Consider the following 20,689-nt stretch of genomic DNA (forward strand, 5'->3'; position numbering starts at 1 on the left):
TGGCGGCGACTTACCATCTACTCTAAATTATTTTCGCCAGCACATAACACTTTCAGGATCTACATCTACTAATGTTGGGAAACAAGTTTTCTCAATAAGGTACTTTTTACAAAAAATTAACATGCTAGTTAACATACTCGTCCATTGAAAACTTGAAATTACTTTTACCTAATGTCAAGAAGAAATTGTACGAATATGACTGGATCCACACTATCGATTCCATTAAAACTTATAAAACCTACATTGAATATTCCCATTTTTTTAGAAAGAAGAAATGGCGTTCATTGTATCTAATAAAAAGTCCATGTGACAAGTTCCGCCATCTGTATCTAAGATTTAAGTTAAATCAATTTTATACTTTGGAGAGAATAGCCCTATGGAAAACCTCCATAATTCTTAGTGAGGAGCTGAGTTGTCGCCTATGTAAAAATTCTTTACAAACAGAAACCTTAAAACACCTAGTGGTTTACTGTCCGATTCTAGAAGATGTAAGAAAAAATAAGTTTGGCGTTTTTGAACCCTTGGATCTTGAATTCTCTAATGAAACCTTTTGGAATCGATGTATGGTGGGGAATAATATGCGAGAGTTGATGGCTTTGTACAGTTTGTTACTGAAAATTGAAAAGCTTTTAGTTTTGTGTAACGAGACTTTAGAGTATTAGTTGCTTAATGCTCGCTTGTTTATAGCTCAAAAATTGGTAATTTTGTTTTTGGCTTTCCTTTTAGGAGTAGAAGTATCCCTTCTCTTATGAGCAAATGATTGTTTAGTTTTATAAACGTTTTTTGTATGAAAATTGACCAAAACTGTAAAAATTGTACAACATGAAGATTCTCTCCGCCCCGTCCAGTCCTAAAGCTCTGACTCACATCCTGGATGAGGTACCCAAGAAAGATACATTGCTGTCTTTTAATGTGGCTGTGGACGCCCCATTGCTAGAGGGGTGGGAGGGGCACGCCTCTACATCCTCAGTGGATAGGGAATTGGAGAAGAGACATCACCCAGCCCCTTCAGATCCAGCCTTCTTGTCAGCACATGCCTCTCCTGAGAACTTGCTGTCAGAGCCCGCTGTGGCCAACCTGAACATTTCTGCTTTTCCTACTCTTCCACCTGACCACCTGAGCTACTCTTGGAATCAGATGTCTGGCTTAACTCGCGACATACAGGCTAAGCTCCTGGGCACCCCCTTTGATGGGATGAACCTCTTTGGCTGTCTGGAACCTTTGTAAGGCATCAGCTTTTGACATAAAATGACAGTTAAGTGTTTTGGCTTGGCTGAGAAATAGTCCACCACATCCTCCAGCAAAGGTGGTGGTGTTTGTTACCCTAGAAAGATTTCAGGGCAAACACTTCTAACAGGTTAGAGAAATGTGGTGTGCAGGACCCCTGTGAGATGGGCGTCTGCATGTGCCTCCAGTGGGGTATTCCCTATTCAGTGCAGTATGGTCAAGAATTGCATCCGATGCTTGAGCACTACAGTTTGTACAACCAAGATACAGTCTCCCTTTCCTTCAGCATCCGCCAGACCACTTTCCTCCCACCACCCTTTTTCCTCTGGATACCATCCTCTTGGAAGAGGTTTGATTATTTCTCTCTAGGGGAGTGGTAAAACTGTTATCTCACCCCGCACAAGATAATGGGTGGTACTTGACCTACATTCTGGTACTGAAGGAGGACAAAGGCTTGCGCCGAATTAGCACCTGCCAAAGGATGAATTCAAGATGATGGCCCTGGCACAGATCCTGCAAGCTCTCGATTTGCAGGACTGGTTGGTTTCACTGGACCTTCACGATGCATACTTCAATGTGCCTACTCATCTGAAGCACAGGAAATACCATAGTTTGGTGGTAGGCCAGCATCGCTGTCATTCGGCCTTTCTTAAGCACCCATGGTTTTCACCAAGCTGCTGGTTTTCTCAAAAGAGAAATCATCGCTCTTTCCCTTCCTGGACAACTCGTTTGTCCAAGCTTTCTTCCCAGACCAGCCGTCAGCACTTCTGTTCCTAACGTGCAGACTGTTGTAGAGTTTGGGCTTTTCCCTGAACTTCAAAAGGTCCCACGTTTTGCCATTCCTATCCTTACAATTTATCGTGGTTGTCTTGGACACTCGCCTCAGCAGGGCATTCCTGCTTATGGCTCGAGTGTCGAACATTTGTATTTTATTTATATAGTGCACCAAGCCCATAGGCATCTGGGCACATTTCTTGAAGTTACATAGGTACGTATTTCCACAGTAACATTACATTTACAACAGATTTACGAGATTTACAAAAAAATGTACAATGTTGGGAAAGTGTAGGGGAATGCATCATAGAAGTATTTACAGTGGTGGAAAGTTGTAACTCTTGTGCAAGTTATTAGGACTCATTCAAAGAAAGCCACATTTTTGCATTATTCCTTAAGTTGCAGTAGGGAGGGTTCGGCTCTGAGGGTTGCAGGCAATAAGTTCCATACTTTAGCTGCTAAGACCAGGAAACAAGTGCCGCCTGCCTTTTGGAGCTTGAACCTAGGAATGATAATGCAGTTTGATTGTGAGGATCTAACAGGTCGATCCAAAGAGTGTTGGTTGAATTTGTCACACAAGTACTTAGGTGCTAGATTATTTAGGCATTTGAAGGTAAGTGGTAGTTTTTTGAGTCTAATGCTTTGATTGACTGATAGCCGATGTACACTGCGTCTCAGCTTTGAGATGTGATGTGATCTAGGGATGTTCATCGCTGAACTGAGTATGTTGTTCTGGAGAATGTGTAACTTTTCTAGGTTGTGCTAGTTAGTTCCTAAGTAGAGGGTATTACAATAGTCTAATTTGGATAGGGTAATGCAGTTGCCTGTGGTCAGAAATGGTCTGCAGGGGTTAATTAGCTTGCAAGTGTAGGCAGTAGTGGAAGCAGTCGCATTGATTTGTCTAGTCGGTGAGAGTGAAGAGTCAATGTAGATGCCTAAGGTTTAGCTACCTTGATAGCGTTGTTGTCCATATTGAATACATTAAATTGTGTGTTAAGTCGTGCTTGGGAACCTACAAGTAGCAGCTCTGTCTTATCGTCATTAAGACAGTCTGTGTTTGGCCATCTAAGCTTGAATAATTAGGCATATGTCATTTAGGCGATTGGAGTCCATGTTATAGTTACTCGTGATAGGGATTAGGATTTGGGGGTCGTCCGCGTAATTTGTGTAGGAGACAGACCAGATGGTCTAAGTCATCGAAGAGGGGCTTTGTGAAAATATTGTATAGCGTTGGGGAGACGCATGAGCTCTGGGGGAACTCCGCAAGTGACTGGAACTGGTATAGCGGATGCGGTGGGTGCAAACACTCTTGTTTCTATTGTTAAGGAAGGACTGAATCCATGAGGTGGCTTTGTCACAAAAATGGGCTACAGACGAGTAGTGGTTACATAACGTTTTGTGGTCCACTAGGTCAAAGGCAGCTGATAGATCTAGTAACAAAAGGAGTGCTAATTTGCCTTTGTCTTTTATAATGTCCATTTGTGTTACTAGATCTATCGGAGCTGTTTCCGTGCCATGTCTGGGTCGGAAACTTGATTGACGGAGACCTAGTTGGTGGTTACTTTCCAAGTGATGCTGAATTTGTAGGTAGGCTGCCCTGTCCAGAATTTTTGGGAGGAAAGGAACTGTGGTAATAGGTCTATAATTTGACAGGGTGTTGGGGTCAAGAGATGGTTTCTTTTATAGAGGCAGGACCCATGTGTCCTTCAGATTAGTAGGTACTGTGCTAGTTGCAATTGAGGAATTCATTATTGCTGGGCAAATATTGCCCATGCATCCGAATGGTTTCAGACTCGTAATTATGTCCTCGACATCCTTGGTGGCGAGAGGGGAGAACTTGAACCGAACATGTTGGTCAGGTGGGGGGTGCTTGTGTTACAACCTGGGTGTGTTGGAGGCCAAACTAGTTTTTTTGGTCTCTATTTTGGTTTGAAGGAGCTCATCTGTGATGGTCCATGTCCTCCAATCACAGGGACAAGTTCTTGCCTCAGCCTTTTTCCATGTGCTGAGTCTCAAGTATTCTTTTGGTTCTGGTCACTTAAGTGCCTTATCCATTGCCAGTGGTCTCCATTTCAGGGTCACTTGTCAGGTCGCCTACAGGTGTCGAGCTGGGTTGCTCATGACCTTATGTTGTCATCACTAAGACAACCTACTGAAAGGTTCTGGATTTCAACCAACCTAGGCACAGGTTAAAGTTGTCACTGATGACAAGGTGCTCCCCAGTCAGACAAGATCTGGAGATTTCCCCCACTGGGAGAAACCTCAAGTGGATCTTTGCTTCCAGTGTGAACAAGAAGTGAGAGTTGTTCTGAGCCAGTGAATGTCCTCAATTGAGATCTAGGGGACACGCTGATGGTCAAGTGGATGTTCGACCTTCATGCGTTCCCACCAGCCCCAGTCATTGCGCTGATTCTCAGGAGACTGCGCCTGTTTGGGTCCATGTAAATTCTAAGGAATGGGCCTGGAAAAAGTGGTACCTGGAGTTGCTGGACGTGTCCATTTGTCTTCCCTGGCGCTTTCTGCAGATCGTGGACCTGCTTTCCCTATCAGAGGGGTGTGTGCGCTCCATCACAACCTCAGCAGCCTCAACCTTTATGCTTGGCTACTGAAAAACTGAGCTGCAAGGAGTTTGGTTTGTCAAACGTCCTGGATGTACTACTATCAGCTTAGAGACCCACTGCTAAGTCGAATTATGCCTGCAAATGGCATATATTTTTGCTTGTTGCCAGGAGAGGCACCAGGACACTTTATCCTGTTCTTTATGCCCTGTTCTGAATTTTTCTGCTGTCTTTAGCTGAAGGGGTACCTAGCTGCTTTATTGGTTATTAAGAGGTCTTCGTAATAGGGATTGCTATTCACAATCCCCATAGGTGAGCAGTTCATTTAGGGTTCCTGGATGCCAGTTTGTGGTCCTAATGCCACTTTTGTTTTTGACATTCTTTATGGGATCTCTGTTTGGGCTCCTTCATTCTTCTATTAGATTTATCACCGTTAAGGTGATTTTCCTGGCTACCATCACCATGGCTAGACTGGTGAGGGAGCGCTAGGACTTATATTTTGTTTTCTCCAAAGTGAAGGTGACGAGTGAGACTTCCTTCCAAAGATGGTCTTAGATTTCCATCTCTCTCGAGCCATTTACCTGTATTTTGTTCCTCCAACCTATCCTTCCAAGGCAGAGAAACGATTGCATCGGCTGTGCCCAGTGCAGACTATTAACTACTCCAACGAGGGACATCAGGAAAAATAACCACATTTTGTTGGTTATGCTGGTGCATGTGCTGGAAGGGGTCTATGACTATAGCAAATACGAGGGGACACACACACTCTCACTCTCACCACTCATTCTACCGGAGTTGTAACCACCTCTGCCTGGCAGAGGGGAGTCCAAGTCCTGGACATCCTCCAGGAGGCAAAGTGGGCTTCTTTGCACATGTTGCGAAGCATAGAACAGGACTCCTTTTTCGGCAGGGAGGAAGGAAGGAAAGAAACATTAGAAACAGAAATTCCTTACTTCTGAGTGTTCTTTCTGATGGATGTTCCTCCCACAGATCATTCATCGACTACTCCGCTTTGGCAGATAGCTAGTACACATCGGTTCCGCATACCCTCATGGTCAGTGCTAGGGGAAAAGGCTGGTACTGAGATCACAGAGCGCCTCAATTTACACTGTTGCCAACATCCTTTCTGGTGTGTAGAGGCATCTGGTGGATCAGGCGCATAGCGTGCTACGCCTTCTGGTGGAGAACAATTTCCTACGAACAGCTGCGCTGCGAATACAAGAGCATAGAACATGAGGTAAGTAATGTTTTCTTTAGAACAGGATCTAAGGATAAAGCATGTAGACTTTGCAAAAACCCGGAAAGCACAGAATCTATTAGACATCTGCTGATGATCTGCCCTGTTCTGCATCAAGATCGGAAAGCCTTTTTCAGCCCCCTGCAAATTCTTTAGTCAGCAATGAAGCAATATGGTGGAACCGTCTCATCACAGGCGACAAGACCAGATGGTCCACAGTGACCGCAAAGCTTCTGAACATTGCAATGGAAAAGATCAAACTCGCCATTGCTCCCAACATAATCTCTACTTGAAAATTCGATCGACGTGAAGACTGTTTGCTGTTTTTCTATTTTTCAACCGTGAATGAAAACTTCCTTGTAAAAATCTAAATGATTATAAACAAGTAAATTAAAAAAAAGTGTTCTGCTTCGGAAAATCTTCAGCGTCTGCGTCCTACACCGATGATGTCGATACGCCGCCCTCGAGGACCTCCTGCGACGGCCAATGTCATTGGATGTTACAAGTGGGACGCACGATGCCCGTAGCCTCAGTTCCGTTTTTTCCGCGGAGTTTGTTTTTTCTCGGTTCGTATTGTGAAGTACTTTGTTCGTGAAGATGTCTACCTCGTCTTCCACACCGCGTCCGGGCTTCAAGAAGTGCGGGGACTGTGGGTCCAAGATGTCGGTTACGGACTCGCACGACGCCTGCCTCTGGTGCCTCAGGGAGGCCCATGATAGGGATGACTGTCGACTGCCAGTCGTTCACGTCCAAAGGTCACAAGAAGAAGTTATCGGTAGGTAAGGTGTCCAAGCCACGGAAGTCGAGGTCTGCGGTGCTTTCGATGGACGATTCGAGGGACGACTCTCCGCGTCATCGGCGGAAGTCCGGTGGGTCTCCGTCCCGGAGTCGGTCCTGCCACTCCTCTGCCTCTTCAAGGCACTCCCGGAAGTGCCGTCATCAGTCGCCTTCCCCGTCCTCATCCGAGGACTCCGGCCGTCGGTGGGTCGCTTGCCCCACCGAGCAGGTGACGCCGGAGGAATGGGCTTCCTTCGGGAAGAAAATGTTGGCGATTCTCGAATCGCAGGGCACTGGTCCGTCCGCGCCTCAGAGTGGGGTCGGTCGTGATCGGTCGAGAGACACTGCTTGCACGCCTTTGGGCTCGGGTGGTCGGCATGATTCGTGGGAGAGGTCCTGCTCAGACAAAGGGAACCGTTCTCGTCATGCCCGTTCCAGGTCCCGGTCCTCGACGCGCTCGAGACCGTGTGCACCTGTGGTATCTTCGAGGAAGATGTCGACGACGGACTCTTTCGAGGCCCCGCCTCCGAAGAAGTCGTTGACGCCATCGGCGCCCAGGCTGTCGAGGGACATGCTCGGGGCTCCGGCCTCGAGGACTGTGTCAACGCCATTGATTCTGTCGGTGCCGCGTTCGGCGTTGATTCATTCGACGCCTTTCGAGGCTGTTTCGGCGGGGGTTCCCCGGGGCTCAGTGGAACCACCTAGAAAGGCTCTGGCAAAGGTCAAGCATGGCTTTGTTCCACATTCTGTGCCTTCTTACCGCCAGCTTGAGTTTATTTCAGAGGTGGATGAGGGCTCTGATGATGGCATGGTTCCGGATATGGTAGCGGATGAGATTCTCTCAGTCCATAGCCAAATTGAGGACCTGCGGCAGTCCCTGCACGATGCCAGTGGGCTGGACACCTCTCCGGAGGTGTTTTGTAGGCCTGAGCCTGGCACTCATGCTGACTCCTCATACCGGCGCCTTATGTCCAGGGTCACAGAGTACTTGGCATGGTCTGCCCCCCCCCCAGGGGATTTTCTTCAGGATGACCTTACGGATATCCTCGACCAAGGTTCACCAACTGACCCGGTACTGCCGTTCCATATGGCTCTACAGAGGAGGGTGGCGGCAGCTTGGACTGCTCTGGAAAGTCTCCCGGCAGTGGGCAAGTCTTTGCCGCGAAAATACCGCCCAGCCAGTAGCTACCCCTGCTACTTGACCAGGCACCCCACTATGGAGAGTTTGGTGGTGCAGGCGGCTACGGCCCCGGCAAAGCAGGCGTCGTATCCTACCATCCCTCCTGATAGAGACGACAAGCGTTTTGACGGCTGGGCAAAGAAAGTGTTTTCTTCGGGGGTATGGCGCTTCAGGCGGCCAACTCCGTTTGTGCCTTGTCACGTTTCACGCACTCTCTGTGGAACTGTTTCTTTAGCGGCTGAACATATTCCCGAAGGGGACGAACGGGATGGTTTCCTTGCCATGGTTCAGGATGGGATGGTTTCCTTGCCATGGTTCAGGATGGCAAGGATGCCATGTGTGAGGCCGTTCAGTCGGGTTTGGACATGGCAGATTGCGTCAGCCGGTGCATGGCGGCGAGCACCGCGATACGCAGGTTTGCGTGTTTGCGGAAGTCGGGGTTTGCTCCTGGTCTGCGGGCCCGGCTCCTCAACATGCCCTTTGACGGGGAACATATTTTTGGCAGCAAGGCTGACGAGAGCCTTGAGGTTGCAGACCTCCAAAGCTGCATCAAAGTCGTTGGGCGCTGCAGTTTGCCAACCTCTGCCTTTTTGTCCTAGGGGACAGCAATGGAGGGGAGGTTCCTTTCGTTATTACTCCTCCTTTGGTAAAGCGAGAGGGGCTGCCAGTCAAAGGGGCCACCGTAGGAGTTCCAGAGGTGGAAAACAAGGTACTCGAGGTGCCAAGGCCGCAGCCGCTTCAGCTCAGTCATGAGGCCATGTCCCATGGTTCGCCGGTTGGGGGGGGAAGGCTGGTGCAGCATCTTGCAGAGTCGCGCGCCATTACTTCAGATGTGTGGGTTCTGAAGATCATAAACCAAGGCTACTGTCTTCCTTTCCGGCAGAGGCCTCAAGACAATCCACCGGGGAATCTCTTTGAAGAGTCCGGATCCGCCTATTGCGCAGGAAATTCAATCCCTGCTGGAGAAAGGCGCCATAGAACTGGTGCCTGTAGTGGAGAGGAACACTGGATGGGATTCCCCTTATTTTTTGATTTCCAAGAAAGACGGGGGATTGAGACCCATCATGGACTTGTGCGGTTTGAACAAACTCCTCAGGAAGGACAAGTTCAAGATGGTTACTCTCAAGTCCTCCAGGCCCTTCAACTTCAGGACTGGTTGGTGTCTTTCGACCTCAATGACGCTTATTTTCATGTGCCGATACATCCAAAGCACAAGAAGTACCTGAGGTTTGCAGTTGGCGACTCGCACTTTCAGTTTTGGGTCCTGCCGTCCGGATTGACCTCCGCCCCGAGTCAGTCACCTGCCACTCCCTCCACAAGCTGGGCTTCTCCCTCAACTTAAAGAAGTCACATTTGACACCAACTCAGAGGCTCCAGTACATCGGAGCAGTGCTCGACACGTCCCTGGGGCAGTGTTTTCCTCCCCAGGTGAGGGCTCATCACATTCAGCAGATGGTGCACAGGTTTCAGCTTGTCCAGAGTCTCCCAGCGTTCGAGTTCTTGAGATTGATAGGCCTCATGGCATCCTGCATTCTTCTGGTGCCAGAGGCCAGGTTGCGGATGAGATCTTTGCAATGGGCACTCAAGCTCCAGTGGTCTCAGTCCTCCGGCAGGATGTCGGACCCTGTTCAGATGCCGTCCTCGGTCGCCCAGGACCTTCTGTGGTGGGCCGTCGAAGACAATCTGATGAAGGGGGCTCCATTTTGGCTACCGTTGTCAGAGGTGACGATCGTGACGGACGCATCCCTCACAGGATGGGGAGCTCATGCCAACGAGTTGACAGTTGGCGGTCGTTGGTCTCCGTCGGAGTCCAGACTCTATCAATCTGTTGGAGCTGAGGGCCGTCAGGCTAGCCCTGAAGGCTTTTCTGCCGACTGTGCGAGGGAAGAATGTCCTGATCTTGAGGGACAACACAGTGGCCATGCACTACCTCAACAAAAAGGGGGGGGGGACAGGGCCACATCCTCTGTGCATGGAGGCGATGCAGCTCTGGTTCTGGGCAATCCAGCAGGATGTTTCGATCTTGGCAGTTCATCTAGCTGGAGACAAAAACGAGACGGCGGACGCTCTGAGCAGGAAGAGCGTGATCTCTCACGCGTGGGAGTTGGCTCAGGAGATTCTCCTGGAGATCTTCGCCCTTTGGGGGACCCCTCAAGTGGATCTCTTTGCCTCCAGTGTCAACCGGAAGTGCGAGAGGTTCTGCTCGCGAGAATTTCCTCCAAAAGGAGCCTTAGGAGACGGGTTTGTGGTGGAGTGGTCATTCCCACTGCTGTATGCGTTTCCTCCAGTCCCCGTCATCCCGCAAGTACTACGGAGGTTCGGTTCCCGGATGATCCTCATTGCTCCGGCGTGGGCCGGGAGGACGTGGTACCCAGACCTTCTCGACTTGTCCATCTGCCCTCCACGTCGTCTTCCCTACGAAGACGATCTGCTCTCACGGGAGGGGTTCAGGTTCTCCATCCAGAGGTCAGGTCCCTCAACCTTCACGCTTGGTTTCTGAAAGGTTGAGGTATAAGGATTGGGACCTCCCTGAAGACGTGATGGAGGTGTTGCTCTCGGCCAGACGGCCCGCATCAAAGTCCCTGTACCGTTGCCGTTGGCGTATGTTCTGCGACTGGTGCAGGGTTAAGAATGCGGATCCTTTTGCATGTGACATTCCCATGGTTGTCTTTTTTGCTTTCTTTGGCCCACAGGGGCTTGCAAGTGGGTACTGTTAAAGGTTACCTGACGGTGCTGTCCATATTTAAGCGCTCGTCTGAAGAGTGTTCCCATTTTAAAATTCCTTTAATTTCTCAGTTTCTGAAAGGGCTCACTAATGTGTTCCCTCCGTCACCTTTCCAGGTGCCCGGTTGGGATTTGAACCTTGTTCTCAAGTTTCTGATGGGTGCTCCGTTTGAGCCTTTGCATTCATGCCCTTTGAGACTGTTAACTCTTAAAACTGTATTTTTGGTTGCGGTCACTTCCGCTCGCAGAGTGAGTGAGTTACAGGCACTTTCAGTTAAGCCACCCTTCACTGTGTTTCATAAGGACAGGGTTGTCCTTAGAGTTCGTCCTTCCTTTCTTCCGAAGGTGGTGTTTAATTTAGGCAAGAACGTTGTTCTTCCGGCGTTTTATCCTCCTCCACATCCTGGTAAGGAAGAGGAGAGGCTCCATAGGCTTGATCCTAGGAGAGCGTTAAGCTTTTATATTTCACGCATGTCCCGGGTCAGAGTGGACGATCAACTCTTCATTGGTTACACTGGAAAGCGTTTGGGACAAGCTGTGACGAAACAGACTTTGTCTCGCTGGATTATTTTGGCTATCTCTGAGTGTTACCGCTTGGCGGGTAAGCACCCACCGGTCGGCTTGCAGGCCCATTCTACCAGGGGTATGGCTGCCTCTACTGCCCTACAGAGGGGTTTTCCTATTCGTAACATCTGTGATGCAGCCACCTGGGCTTCGGCACATACTTTTGTACGTCACTACTCCCTCAATTCCATCCGTGGGCAGGATATGGCCTTTGGCAAGGCGGTCCTTTACTCCGCAATTTCATTGGGCATTCTAAATTTGTTTTCTAAATGCTTTTCCCACCTCCTTGCATTGGTACTGCTTTTGGAGTCTGTCATAGATATGGAATACGTCGGAGGACCCAATCCCCTCGAAGAACAAGTTACTCTTACCTGGTAACGTTCTTTCGATGGGATGGTCCGACGACCTATTCCATATCGCTCCCTCCCTGCCTTCCCCGCTACAGAATTTCTTATGCGACTGCAGCTTACGTTTTCGCAAGGCTTTGTGTGTCAGAATGGCAGAAAACTGGTGCCACACGTTCTGGGGAAAAAACTACAAGTGAGGCTACGGACGTCGTGCGTCCTACTTATAACATCGGCTGTCGGAGGAGGTCCTCGAGGGCGGCGTATCGACGGAGGACGCAGACGCCGAAGATTTTCCAAAGCAGCACAGCTGTGGTGATTACATGTCATAGATATGGAATACGTCGTGGGACCATCCCATCGAAAGAACGTTACCAGGTAAGAATAACTTGTTCTTCTACACAATCAACATATGAATAGGCATTGAGCTGTCAAGGTGTTTGTGGTATCAACACCATCAACCAAGTTAGAAAGTGTAAACAATTGCAGCTATTCTAATAAATATCATCCACTTGTATGAATTGGCCATCTTTTGCTTCTTAGCGACATACGACAATACATCTGTTTTGATACAGAAGTGGACTGCTCCATGTGCTAAAATGTAGAACATATTTTCTCATATGTGACTTGTAAAACATTCTTCTTTTTGTATATTTGATAGTCTGTGGTTTGGTTAAAAGCTTCAGCAAATTGCTAAATCGTTAAGGAATAAAAGCATACTAATTGAATTTGACTTCATGTTTCAATTGAGTTAAGATGGGTAGCCAGTTACCAAAGAATTGACCCACAAGGGGAGCAGTGGACCGAGGCAACCCAAGATTCAGATTAGGTGTGGATAGTGGTGGCCCAACACTCTTCTGGGAATGGGAGGCTCCCTTTTGCTGCCAGAGAATGTTGTATGTAGGCAAAACCGCAACAACTCCGTAATGGTCGCAGCACGAAACAGCCAGTCCTGCCAGTGAAAGAGGACAATGGGTTGGATGAGGAAGAACCTACAAAATTTTTCCAGCAGCCAAAGACGACATCTGAAGCCCAGACAACCTACCCAGGATCCAGCAAATCTGGGCAAACCAAGTGCTTGGAAACAGCAGTCCACCTTGGTGGCAATTCTACAGTTTCAGATGAGAATTAGAAGAATGAACAGGGTCTTCTCTAGATGAACATTAAAGTAAGGCTGACTTATGCCGCCCCCAATCACACACTTGCAGACAAGTTTTGGCAGCTAGAAAACCAGGTTGGCCCTATAAACCGCCAAGCACTCACACAAAATGTACATGTCTGGAGCAGACAACCAGGCTAAGACAGTTTAAAACACACTGAAAGGTGCAGGGCTGGACTCTGAGCGAGTGAACATCCACCCAACAGCCATATTAGGCCTTGCTTGCGGTCCACACAGACAAAGGGATGCCCCAAAGCAAAATGGCAGTGAGTAGGGTTTCACAAATGCGTTAGTATCCTAGTGGCTAAACTACTGGTACATTGTGGTATTAAAGCTGGTGAAATGGCTGCACCCTCAATTAATTTGCAGCTACTACCAGTAATGCCCTTGAGCTAAATGGGGTGATTTAAAAGGCATTTCCCTAGGAGACATATGGGCTACCATAGAACAGCACATGTAAAAGGTTTGCTGTGATTAGTTGACTTCAGTAGAGGCCCCTTTTTGTGCAAAAATAGTCGGCCCCAGTAATCCCAGCAGGAGAAAGCTTAGTTTGGTGTTCGGAAAATATGGGATACGAGAAGTGCAGAAAAATGTTTTTTGCCCAAACAGTCCTGCTTCTAGTTAGATCTCTGTTTCTGCTGACATTTGGCCGAGATCTAGCAGCTACACAAAGTCATAGGTGGTTAATTGGCCCAGTGGATATCCTGAAAGATTTGTTAGTAGCTCCTGAATTAGTCTTCCCCTGCTGGTTATCAAGAGTTTTGATACCTTTTACCTGAATGTCAGCATAAAGCTTGAATGTGTGACATGCACATCCAAGATGTTCTGTGGCTTATCTCACTACTCCTAAATCGCTAGTGGGTCCAACATATTCAGACACTCTCTTGTTTTGCAGCATTTCTGCCATTTGCCAATTACAGAAAAGTGCATCTGAATGGCCACTTCAGCAACATAGGGGTTTGCAGTGTCCTGCCAGAGGATAAGGGGAATGTTCAGTTTACAGGTCAAGGAGACCAGAAACTAAATGCTACCTGTAAAAAAGTATTTTTTCTTCCTAGTCTGGAGAGCGGAATTGTGAAGGAATTTGGCTTGGACTTGGGTCCTGAAAACTAGATTCTAGGGTAATTAGAAACATCTGATTGCCAAGGTGCTGGTCAATGTTTCTTGACTACATTCTTACAAGCTGGAGGCATATACAATAGTTTCTGCAGCAAAGCCAGCATAGGCCACTACTACATTGTAATTTGTTGTCCACCTTGTCTTCCCTCGTAGTCCTCCCCTTATTAAAATCCACGAACTTGGAAGATGTGAAAACCAGTTGAGTCCTCCAGATATGGGTCAAATCCATGCTTTTTCAGATCTCCCAAGATCATTCTACTCCCTACTAGGAATGGACGCTCTGAGCCCTTGTTTAGAAAAAAGAAAATCAATCTGTCCACAATGACGTTACTGTATTTTATTCCACCAGTGTTCACCAGACGAGACCAAGTGTGTTCTCCTGGAGCTAGACCTATAAAGTGGTTCAATTGGATTGTGGTGCAGAAGTCTGTGGACTCAAAGGATTGTTGTATGTGGGACTGCAGCTTCATACCACTGAAGAGCACAGCAAACTTTTTTTTTTTTAAAGCGCTTGCTGATTCTGCTAGTAAAATATATGCTTGGTACTATTGCAAAATAGATATTTGAAGGCTAACATTATTCTTAAACCACTTGCTTGAATTGTACTTAATGCATTTTTAGTTTTGATATGCTGCAGGTTTTATTGCGAGTTGCCTGTAATTATGTTCATGAAAAATTAGGGGATTAGATTGTATGTTGTGGGAACGGCATTGGTAGGGGCGTCGTTTCCCATCTGATGGTATAGTGCGTGTCTTTGTGACAAGGCCTGTGTCCCAGGGATATGTTTTCTGGCCTGTGTCATTGTGAAGCCTGTTTACGGCAGTGTCGGCGGGAGACACTGGTCACTGGGCTAGGCTTACTGGTCACCCAGGGTTGTAACCTGCCTTTCTGGCAGGTTTATCTACTGTTCTTTAAAGTGACAATGTATAGCCGAATGATCTTACTGGAACTGAATGAGAATGCAGGTATGATTATCCTCCGGATCTTAAATCTTATCTGTGTGTTTGGTTTAGATAGACTGTACATCAATCCGGCTTGTGATGCAGTGAATCTTTCGTATGTCACATTAAAAGCCATGTTAGTCAATGCTAGATCAGCAGTGCTTCATGCTGCAGAAATTCATGATTTTATAGATGAATATGGGCTGGGTGTTTCATTACTGAATTATTGTTTACTGGTACATATTGGTCCCTGAAGGTTATTTAATTCAATATATTAAACGCCCAATAAAAAGGGAGGGGGGGTCTAGCGGTTTGTCCAAATAAGGCCTTACACTAGATGTATACTCTTAATTGGGATGATGGATCCCAGGTGGGTCATATGATTCTGCTCCACCGTCCCCTGTAGCCTATACAATATTAGTGGGATATATACCTCCAGGCACAGCTACTTTTTTTATTTTTTTTTATAGAAAAATCCGGTCTATTGGTTTTGAATACTGCGAGTTTGCCTGCGTTGGTGATATTAATATATGGCAGAATGGTCTTCATGTCCCTGATCCAGAGGAATTCTGGGAGATTTTGAACAGCCATAGTTTGAGACCACTTGAAGTGACTCCTTCCCATTCACGTGGGCACTGCCTAGACCCTATTCTGGCTCGCTGTGTAGGTATTAATGATTGACACCTTGCCCCATACATGGTTTGATCATTTTCATTAGGCTATTTTCCTATGACACCAGTAAGGTAAGGGGATGTATTTCCACCGTAGCCTGTTCAGTTGCACGTCACAGCCTGAATGATTTAGGGTCGATTCTGGGGCCTGCATTGAGGGAGGTCCTGGAGTCTATAGACCTGCTCTTAAAATGTGTTTTTCACTAGGGGCTATCTATTACAGATTCCAAATGTATTTAATTCGCTCCATGTGTACACCAAATGGTGAAACCCAAATCTAAGCCATGTTTTCATCTCAATCTTGCTATACTATGAACAAATGCATGGCGTTGGAATGGAAATGGAGGAAATTCGGAACACTTGATATGGGTTTGATAACTAAAAAAGCACTAAAAGAATATAAGGAGGCAATCTTTAAAGCCAAATCCAACTTTCTGTACAACAAATTTGGTCTAGTCAATAATAGAGCTAGAGAACTTTTCTCGGTTCTTGCTAAGGTTATTCAACCTTTGAACACCTCCTAGGCCAATATGTTTTTTAAAATAAAATTAAGAAGATTCTAGATAAAATTGCACAAAACAGGTCAATAGTCCAGAACTTTAACCTGGCACATGAGTCAGAGTATCACTTTGTGGCCGATGAGGGGGCATACCAATCTACAGAAGACCAGTCTGATTTGAAACTAGTCCCAGAGGATCTTATTCTAAATTTTATGAAAACCCTCAAAACCACCAATGATTTGCTTTTTGATTTACCAGCATGCGCGGCCCAACATTTGTTCCCAGAGATCACCACGTTTATGACCCCATTGTGTTAATGCTGCCTTATCGCAGGATGTAGTGCCAGCTAGGCTATAAAATAAAACTACTTGGATCCGAATGATCAACACCTTTGTCCGGTGGCTGGATTGCCCTGAAGAAGGTTGTCCTGAAGAAGGTTGTTACAGCTCAGCTCCAGGACTATGTAGAAAAGCTACTTCTCGACCCGGATCAATCTGGGTTTCAGCCAGGTTTTGGTACAGAAACTGCATTAACGGTGGTTTGGGATGATCTCCTCCGGGCTACTGACAAGGGGGAGATGTCCATGTTAATAATGCTCCATCTGTCTACGGTATCTGATACAATAGAACACAGTATAATTTTAGATCACTGAAAGAGGGTGAGAAAGGTCTCTGATCATGCCTTGAAATGGTTTGACCTTTTCCCATCTGAACACCGACAGCAGGTCAGATTGGGGGAGCTTCCTCTTGGACTCTCTTCCCCAATGGTGTGGGGTCCTGCAGGGGGCATCCCTTTCACCCTTACTGTTCGATATACATCTGCAACCATTGATGCATATTTTGAGTAATGATTGGGTTGGGTCCCAGTCATACGCGGATAGTATGACATCCACATTTTTGTGTAGCTGGGGGGTTTCAGAGATGCATTCCTCAAAGTTGGGCAGTGCCTGGAGGATGTGGGAAGTTGGATGTCATGGAATTGGCTTCTGCTCTACCCCAGTAAAACTGAGGTGGCATTGTTTGGCCCGAAACATCTTCTGGCAGACATTTCACTGGCCACACCTTGCTTTATAGGATCTAATCTGAAAAGTGCCCCTAAAATAAAATTCTGGTTTGTCTATGGCAGGACAACCTTGGATGTGAGTCTCATGTACGAGGAAAAAGTACAATCAGTCTTCTATTTGCTGGAGCTCCTTTGGCTTGTCTTACCATACCTTCTTTCAGAAGATCATGCCACTGTCATAGGGGCTTTGGTCAATTCGAAGCTGGATTATGGTAACAGCACGCTAGCCGGAATTCATGGTAAACATCTGTCCCACCTGCAAAGGGCACAAAATGCAGCAGGGAGGATAAATCATAAAGTACCAAAGTCTGCCCATATTTTTGCTTTACGCCGTTCGCTACATTGGCTGCTGGTTAAAGATGGAATTAGCTTTAAAATCTTGTGCATGATCTATAAATGCCTGAACAACCTGCCCCTTCTTATCTGGCCAATAAATTGATGCGACATCAGCCTCTGCCCACATTATGCTCCACTGACCAATCTCTATTGGTGGTCCCACCTTCCCACTGTGTGTTAAGGGGTGACAGACCGTTTTCAGTCTATGGCCACAAACTTTGGAGTAGTCTTCCATTAGAGCCAAGAAATAAGGACTCCCTTATGCAGTTCAGCAAAGCATTGAAATCTTTTCTTTGTAAATGACTCCCACTTGATGGTTTTGATTTCATTGTCTATGTGCTGTTGTTTTAAACATATCCTCCTTTCAGGTTATCATTTGCACATAGATGCGGTTAATTCTGATCAGCTGTGTCTTTATAAATGCATCAAAATCAAACTGTCCATTGAAGTGTCTGTGGGGTTGTGCTGTATCTGCTGGAGGCCTATCTTTTTTTTTTTCTCCATCAAGTACTGTATTTACACTGATGGTCAACATTAAGGTACACACGCACAGTGTTTGTAGTATTCAACTTTGTGTAGTTGGTAAGCCTAACTCTGTGTTTTTCTGGTGTTCATCTGTGTTTTTCCCAAATAGTGATAGTCGTGTGTTTGTGGGGGGAATATAGAGGAGGTTTAGAGGTGGTGTAAACGTGTACCCACATTAATTTACAACACATTTTGTCTGTGTGCCTATTCCGAGCATATAGTGTGTGCTTGGTACATTTTCTGTGTTCTCTTCTATTTCTCTCGTTTTGTGTGTGCTTACATATTCTGAGCGTTTTCTATGCACCTTTTTATTATGAGCTGGTTGTCTTTTCAAAGTGTATTGTTTTTGAATTTAAGTGCAACTGTACGGTGGCACCATAGCACTGTGCAGCACTGAAAACTGAGTGAGGTCTTCGGTTAAAGACTGAAAAGATGTGTTTTGTGAAGTTTCCTAAATTCCAGGAAATTCTTGGTTAGTCTAAGCTTTACAAGAAGACTATTTCATAGTGTTGGGACCAGAACTGAAAACGGCTGCCCCATTCTTTTTTTTTGACGAAACAATGTTTTTTTGAGAAGATGAAGAGAAGCAATGAGAATGGGTGGGAACATAAGGTATGAGTTTGTGGGGGCAGAGGGGAGAGAAGAAAAGTAGGCCTTGTGAGAATTGTGCAAAGTTATACAGAGAACAGTTTCAAACCTGAAAGCCAGAGAGTCACAAATCATGGGTGATCTGAGCTTGATATGGCTATGTACGCAGACTTAAAGTAGCATAGTTATGAATCTGCTGAAGTAGATTGATCGAATATTTGGTAATACCCAGATCATCAGATTTACAATAATATTGTCGTGAGGCAAGGTAGGCATTTAACAGGTTGGCTGTTCTGACCGACTCAAATAGCGAAGGAGCTTCATGAAGCTTAATTGAACTTATACATGCATGTTGTGCTTAATTACAAATGAGTATGTTCAGAATAAATGTGCTTGTACCTATTCTAAGCATTTCATGTGTTGGAGTAGGGTAAGTATAGTCATTCCGAGTAGATATAGCCTGTACATTTTGTGCTCACTTGCATTCAGAGTGTATTGTATATGTATACTTGTATTCCAGCCATATTGTTGGTAGTCCCTGTTGTGGGCTTGAGTGCGTAATCCATAAATGCTGATATTATTTGCACTCTGGACCTACTGCACAGATCCGAATTAAAGGTACATATTTTGCATTTTAAAAACTGATTATATCGAGTTTAGCTCATACAATTTTGGAGGTTTTTGAAATGTTTACCAGTCCACATTAAAGATAAAGGTATGCTGAAAAAAAACGAAATGGTTAATTTTGAGATCTGAGTCCGGAATAGTTTTTGGAATTACATTTTTTTATGAATCTATGAAAACTCCAGTGCTAAAACTTTATTTTGCTTGTGTTTAACATCCTTGTAAGTTCATCAATTCAAATTTGGCAATTTTCTTTGGACGTAGCCAAAACAGTTAATTTGTAAAATTGGTGATCACACGTCCCCTGGTGCAGGTTTTCATTTTTCCACATACTGTCTGCACATAGCTGTATATTGTAATATCAGAATTATGGGATAGCAGGAATTGTTAAAAATTAGAGTGCTGTCTAATTTCAACATACAATTGTTCTTATACCTTCTGTTTCCTCTTCGTAGAAGCCCACCGGTTGCATCACGTGAGCAGTTTGGCTTGGTTGAATGAGCATACCTTGACGACAGTTTCTCACGATGCCTGTGTCAAACAATGGACCATCTCCTTCAAATGAATACCCATATCGTCTTTGATGTACCACTCATCGGGGAATACAACTACTGCAGAGGAACATAGCATTTTTCCATAATGTTTCCTTAATGGCCTCTATCACAACCCCATGTATTTGACAGGGTGATGTTTATATCTGTAATACATGTACTTTTTAAAGCTTTAGCCAGTAACGGTTTGCACATGACAAAAGCACTTGACATGTCTGGAGCGTAAAACACTTTAGTGCTCAACATTCCAGAGGCAACAGCCTGGTAGATTTAAGAGTCAAAAGGTATCGGTCCTTATTTTCTAACAGAGTACATTTATGGTTGTATAGCATGAGAGAGTACTTCTCATTTTCTAATTGCAGAACATTTCTGTACAAAGTCCTAGTAAAGCATATTGGTTGTGATCCAAGAAAGTGAAAGTGTGCAGCTACTGTGTATTGCCTTGCTTGTACGTGCTGCACAAAACTGTTGCCTCAGATCTATTTCCAGATAGCATTGGGTTACATAATGACATTTTTATGTGTTTCAATCGTGTTTTGTGGTTCTTTTCCATAAGATCCACTTGTAAATGAAATTGTGATGTAGAAACCAATGGTAATTGATTTCCCAAGAAGAAATACAACCATGGCATTCACCTTGTTGTAGTCTTGTCCTGGTACTGTATGAACAACCAGATGTTTTGACTATCCCTCACATTTTGGGATATATCACGAATAATTGAGTGAAAAACTATTTCTGAAAGAATTACATATTGAATATGACTACGAAACTATTGCCCTGCAACTTTTAAATAAATGGAAACCGTAAATTATAGCAGTCATGTTTTATGATATTCTTTGAACAGATTAAAATTGTGTGTTAGTCTATGTAACACGTTACATAATATATGCATGTCTTTCTCCTTGCAACCACATTTTAACAGGTTACTGTCTTCTGTAACAAATGGTCATACTACTGTAGCAGTGCACATATTGTATAATGGGGACTACAAGTTGGGTCAATGGAATTAATTCCAAACCCCTTGTGGAAGGTTTGGACAATTTGTAGAGTACAAAGAGGCAAGTAATGCACCTTCTTTAAGCTTTGCATACACCACTAAACTCAGTGACTGACAGGTTATTGGTAGGCTCCATACAGCTAGTGTTTATATATCAAATGTACTTTTATTTTGTAATTGCTTTCTATTTCTGTACTCAAATATTTATATATACATTTTTTTTTTAGAATA

The 20,689-nt window shown here is 45.4% G+C and overlaps 1 protein-coding gene across 1 annotated transcript in view; it reads left to right on the plus strand.

Moving 5' to 3' along the window:
* The window catches only part of WDR1 (WD repeat domain 1), a 590,429-nt gene extending 570,155 nt beyond the window's left edge, over positions 1–20,274 (plus strand). Inside the window, exon 15 of the mRNA XM_069631954.1 lies at positions 19,366–20,274. Within this exon, the coding sequence (XP_069488055.1) occupies positions 19,366–19,475 (110 nt within the window). The 3' untranslated portion in view covers positions 19,476–20,274. The remainder of the gene's footprint in view (positions 1–19,365) is intronic.
* The last annotated feature ends 415 nt before the right edge of the window (positions 20,275–20,689 follow it).

Source organism: Ambystoma mexicanum, chromosome 6q (assembly GCF_040938575.1).
Source record: "Ambystoma mexicanum isolate Mex_15411 chromosome 6q, UKY_AmexF1_1, whole genome shotgun sequence".
Taxonomy (NCBI): Eukaryota; Metazoa; Chordata; class Amphibia; order Caudata; family Ambystomatidae; genus Ambystoma; species Ambystoma mexicanum.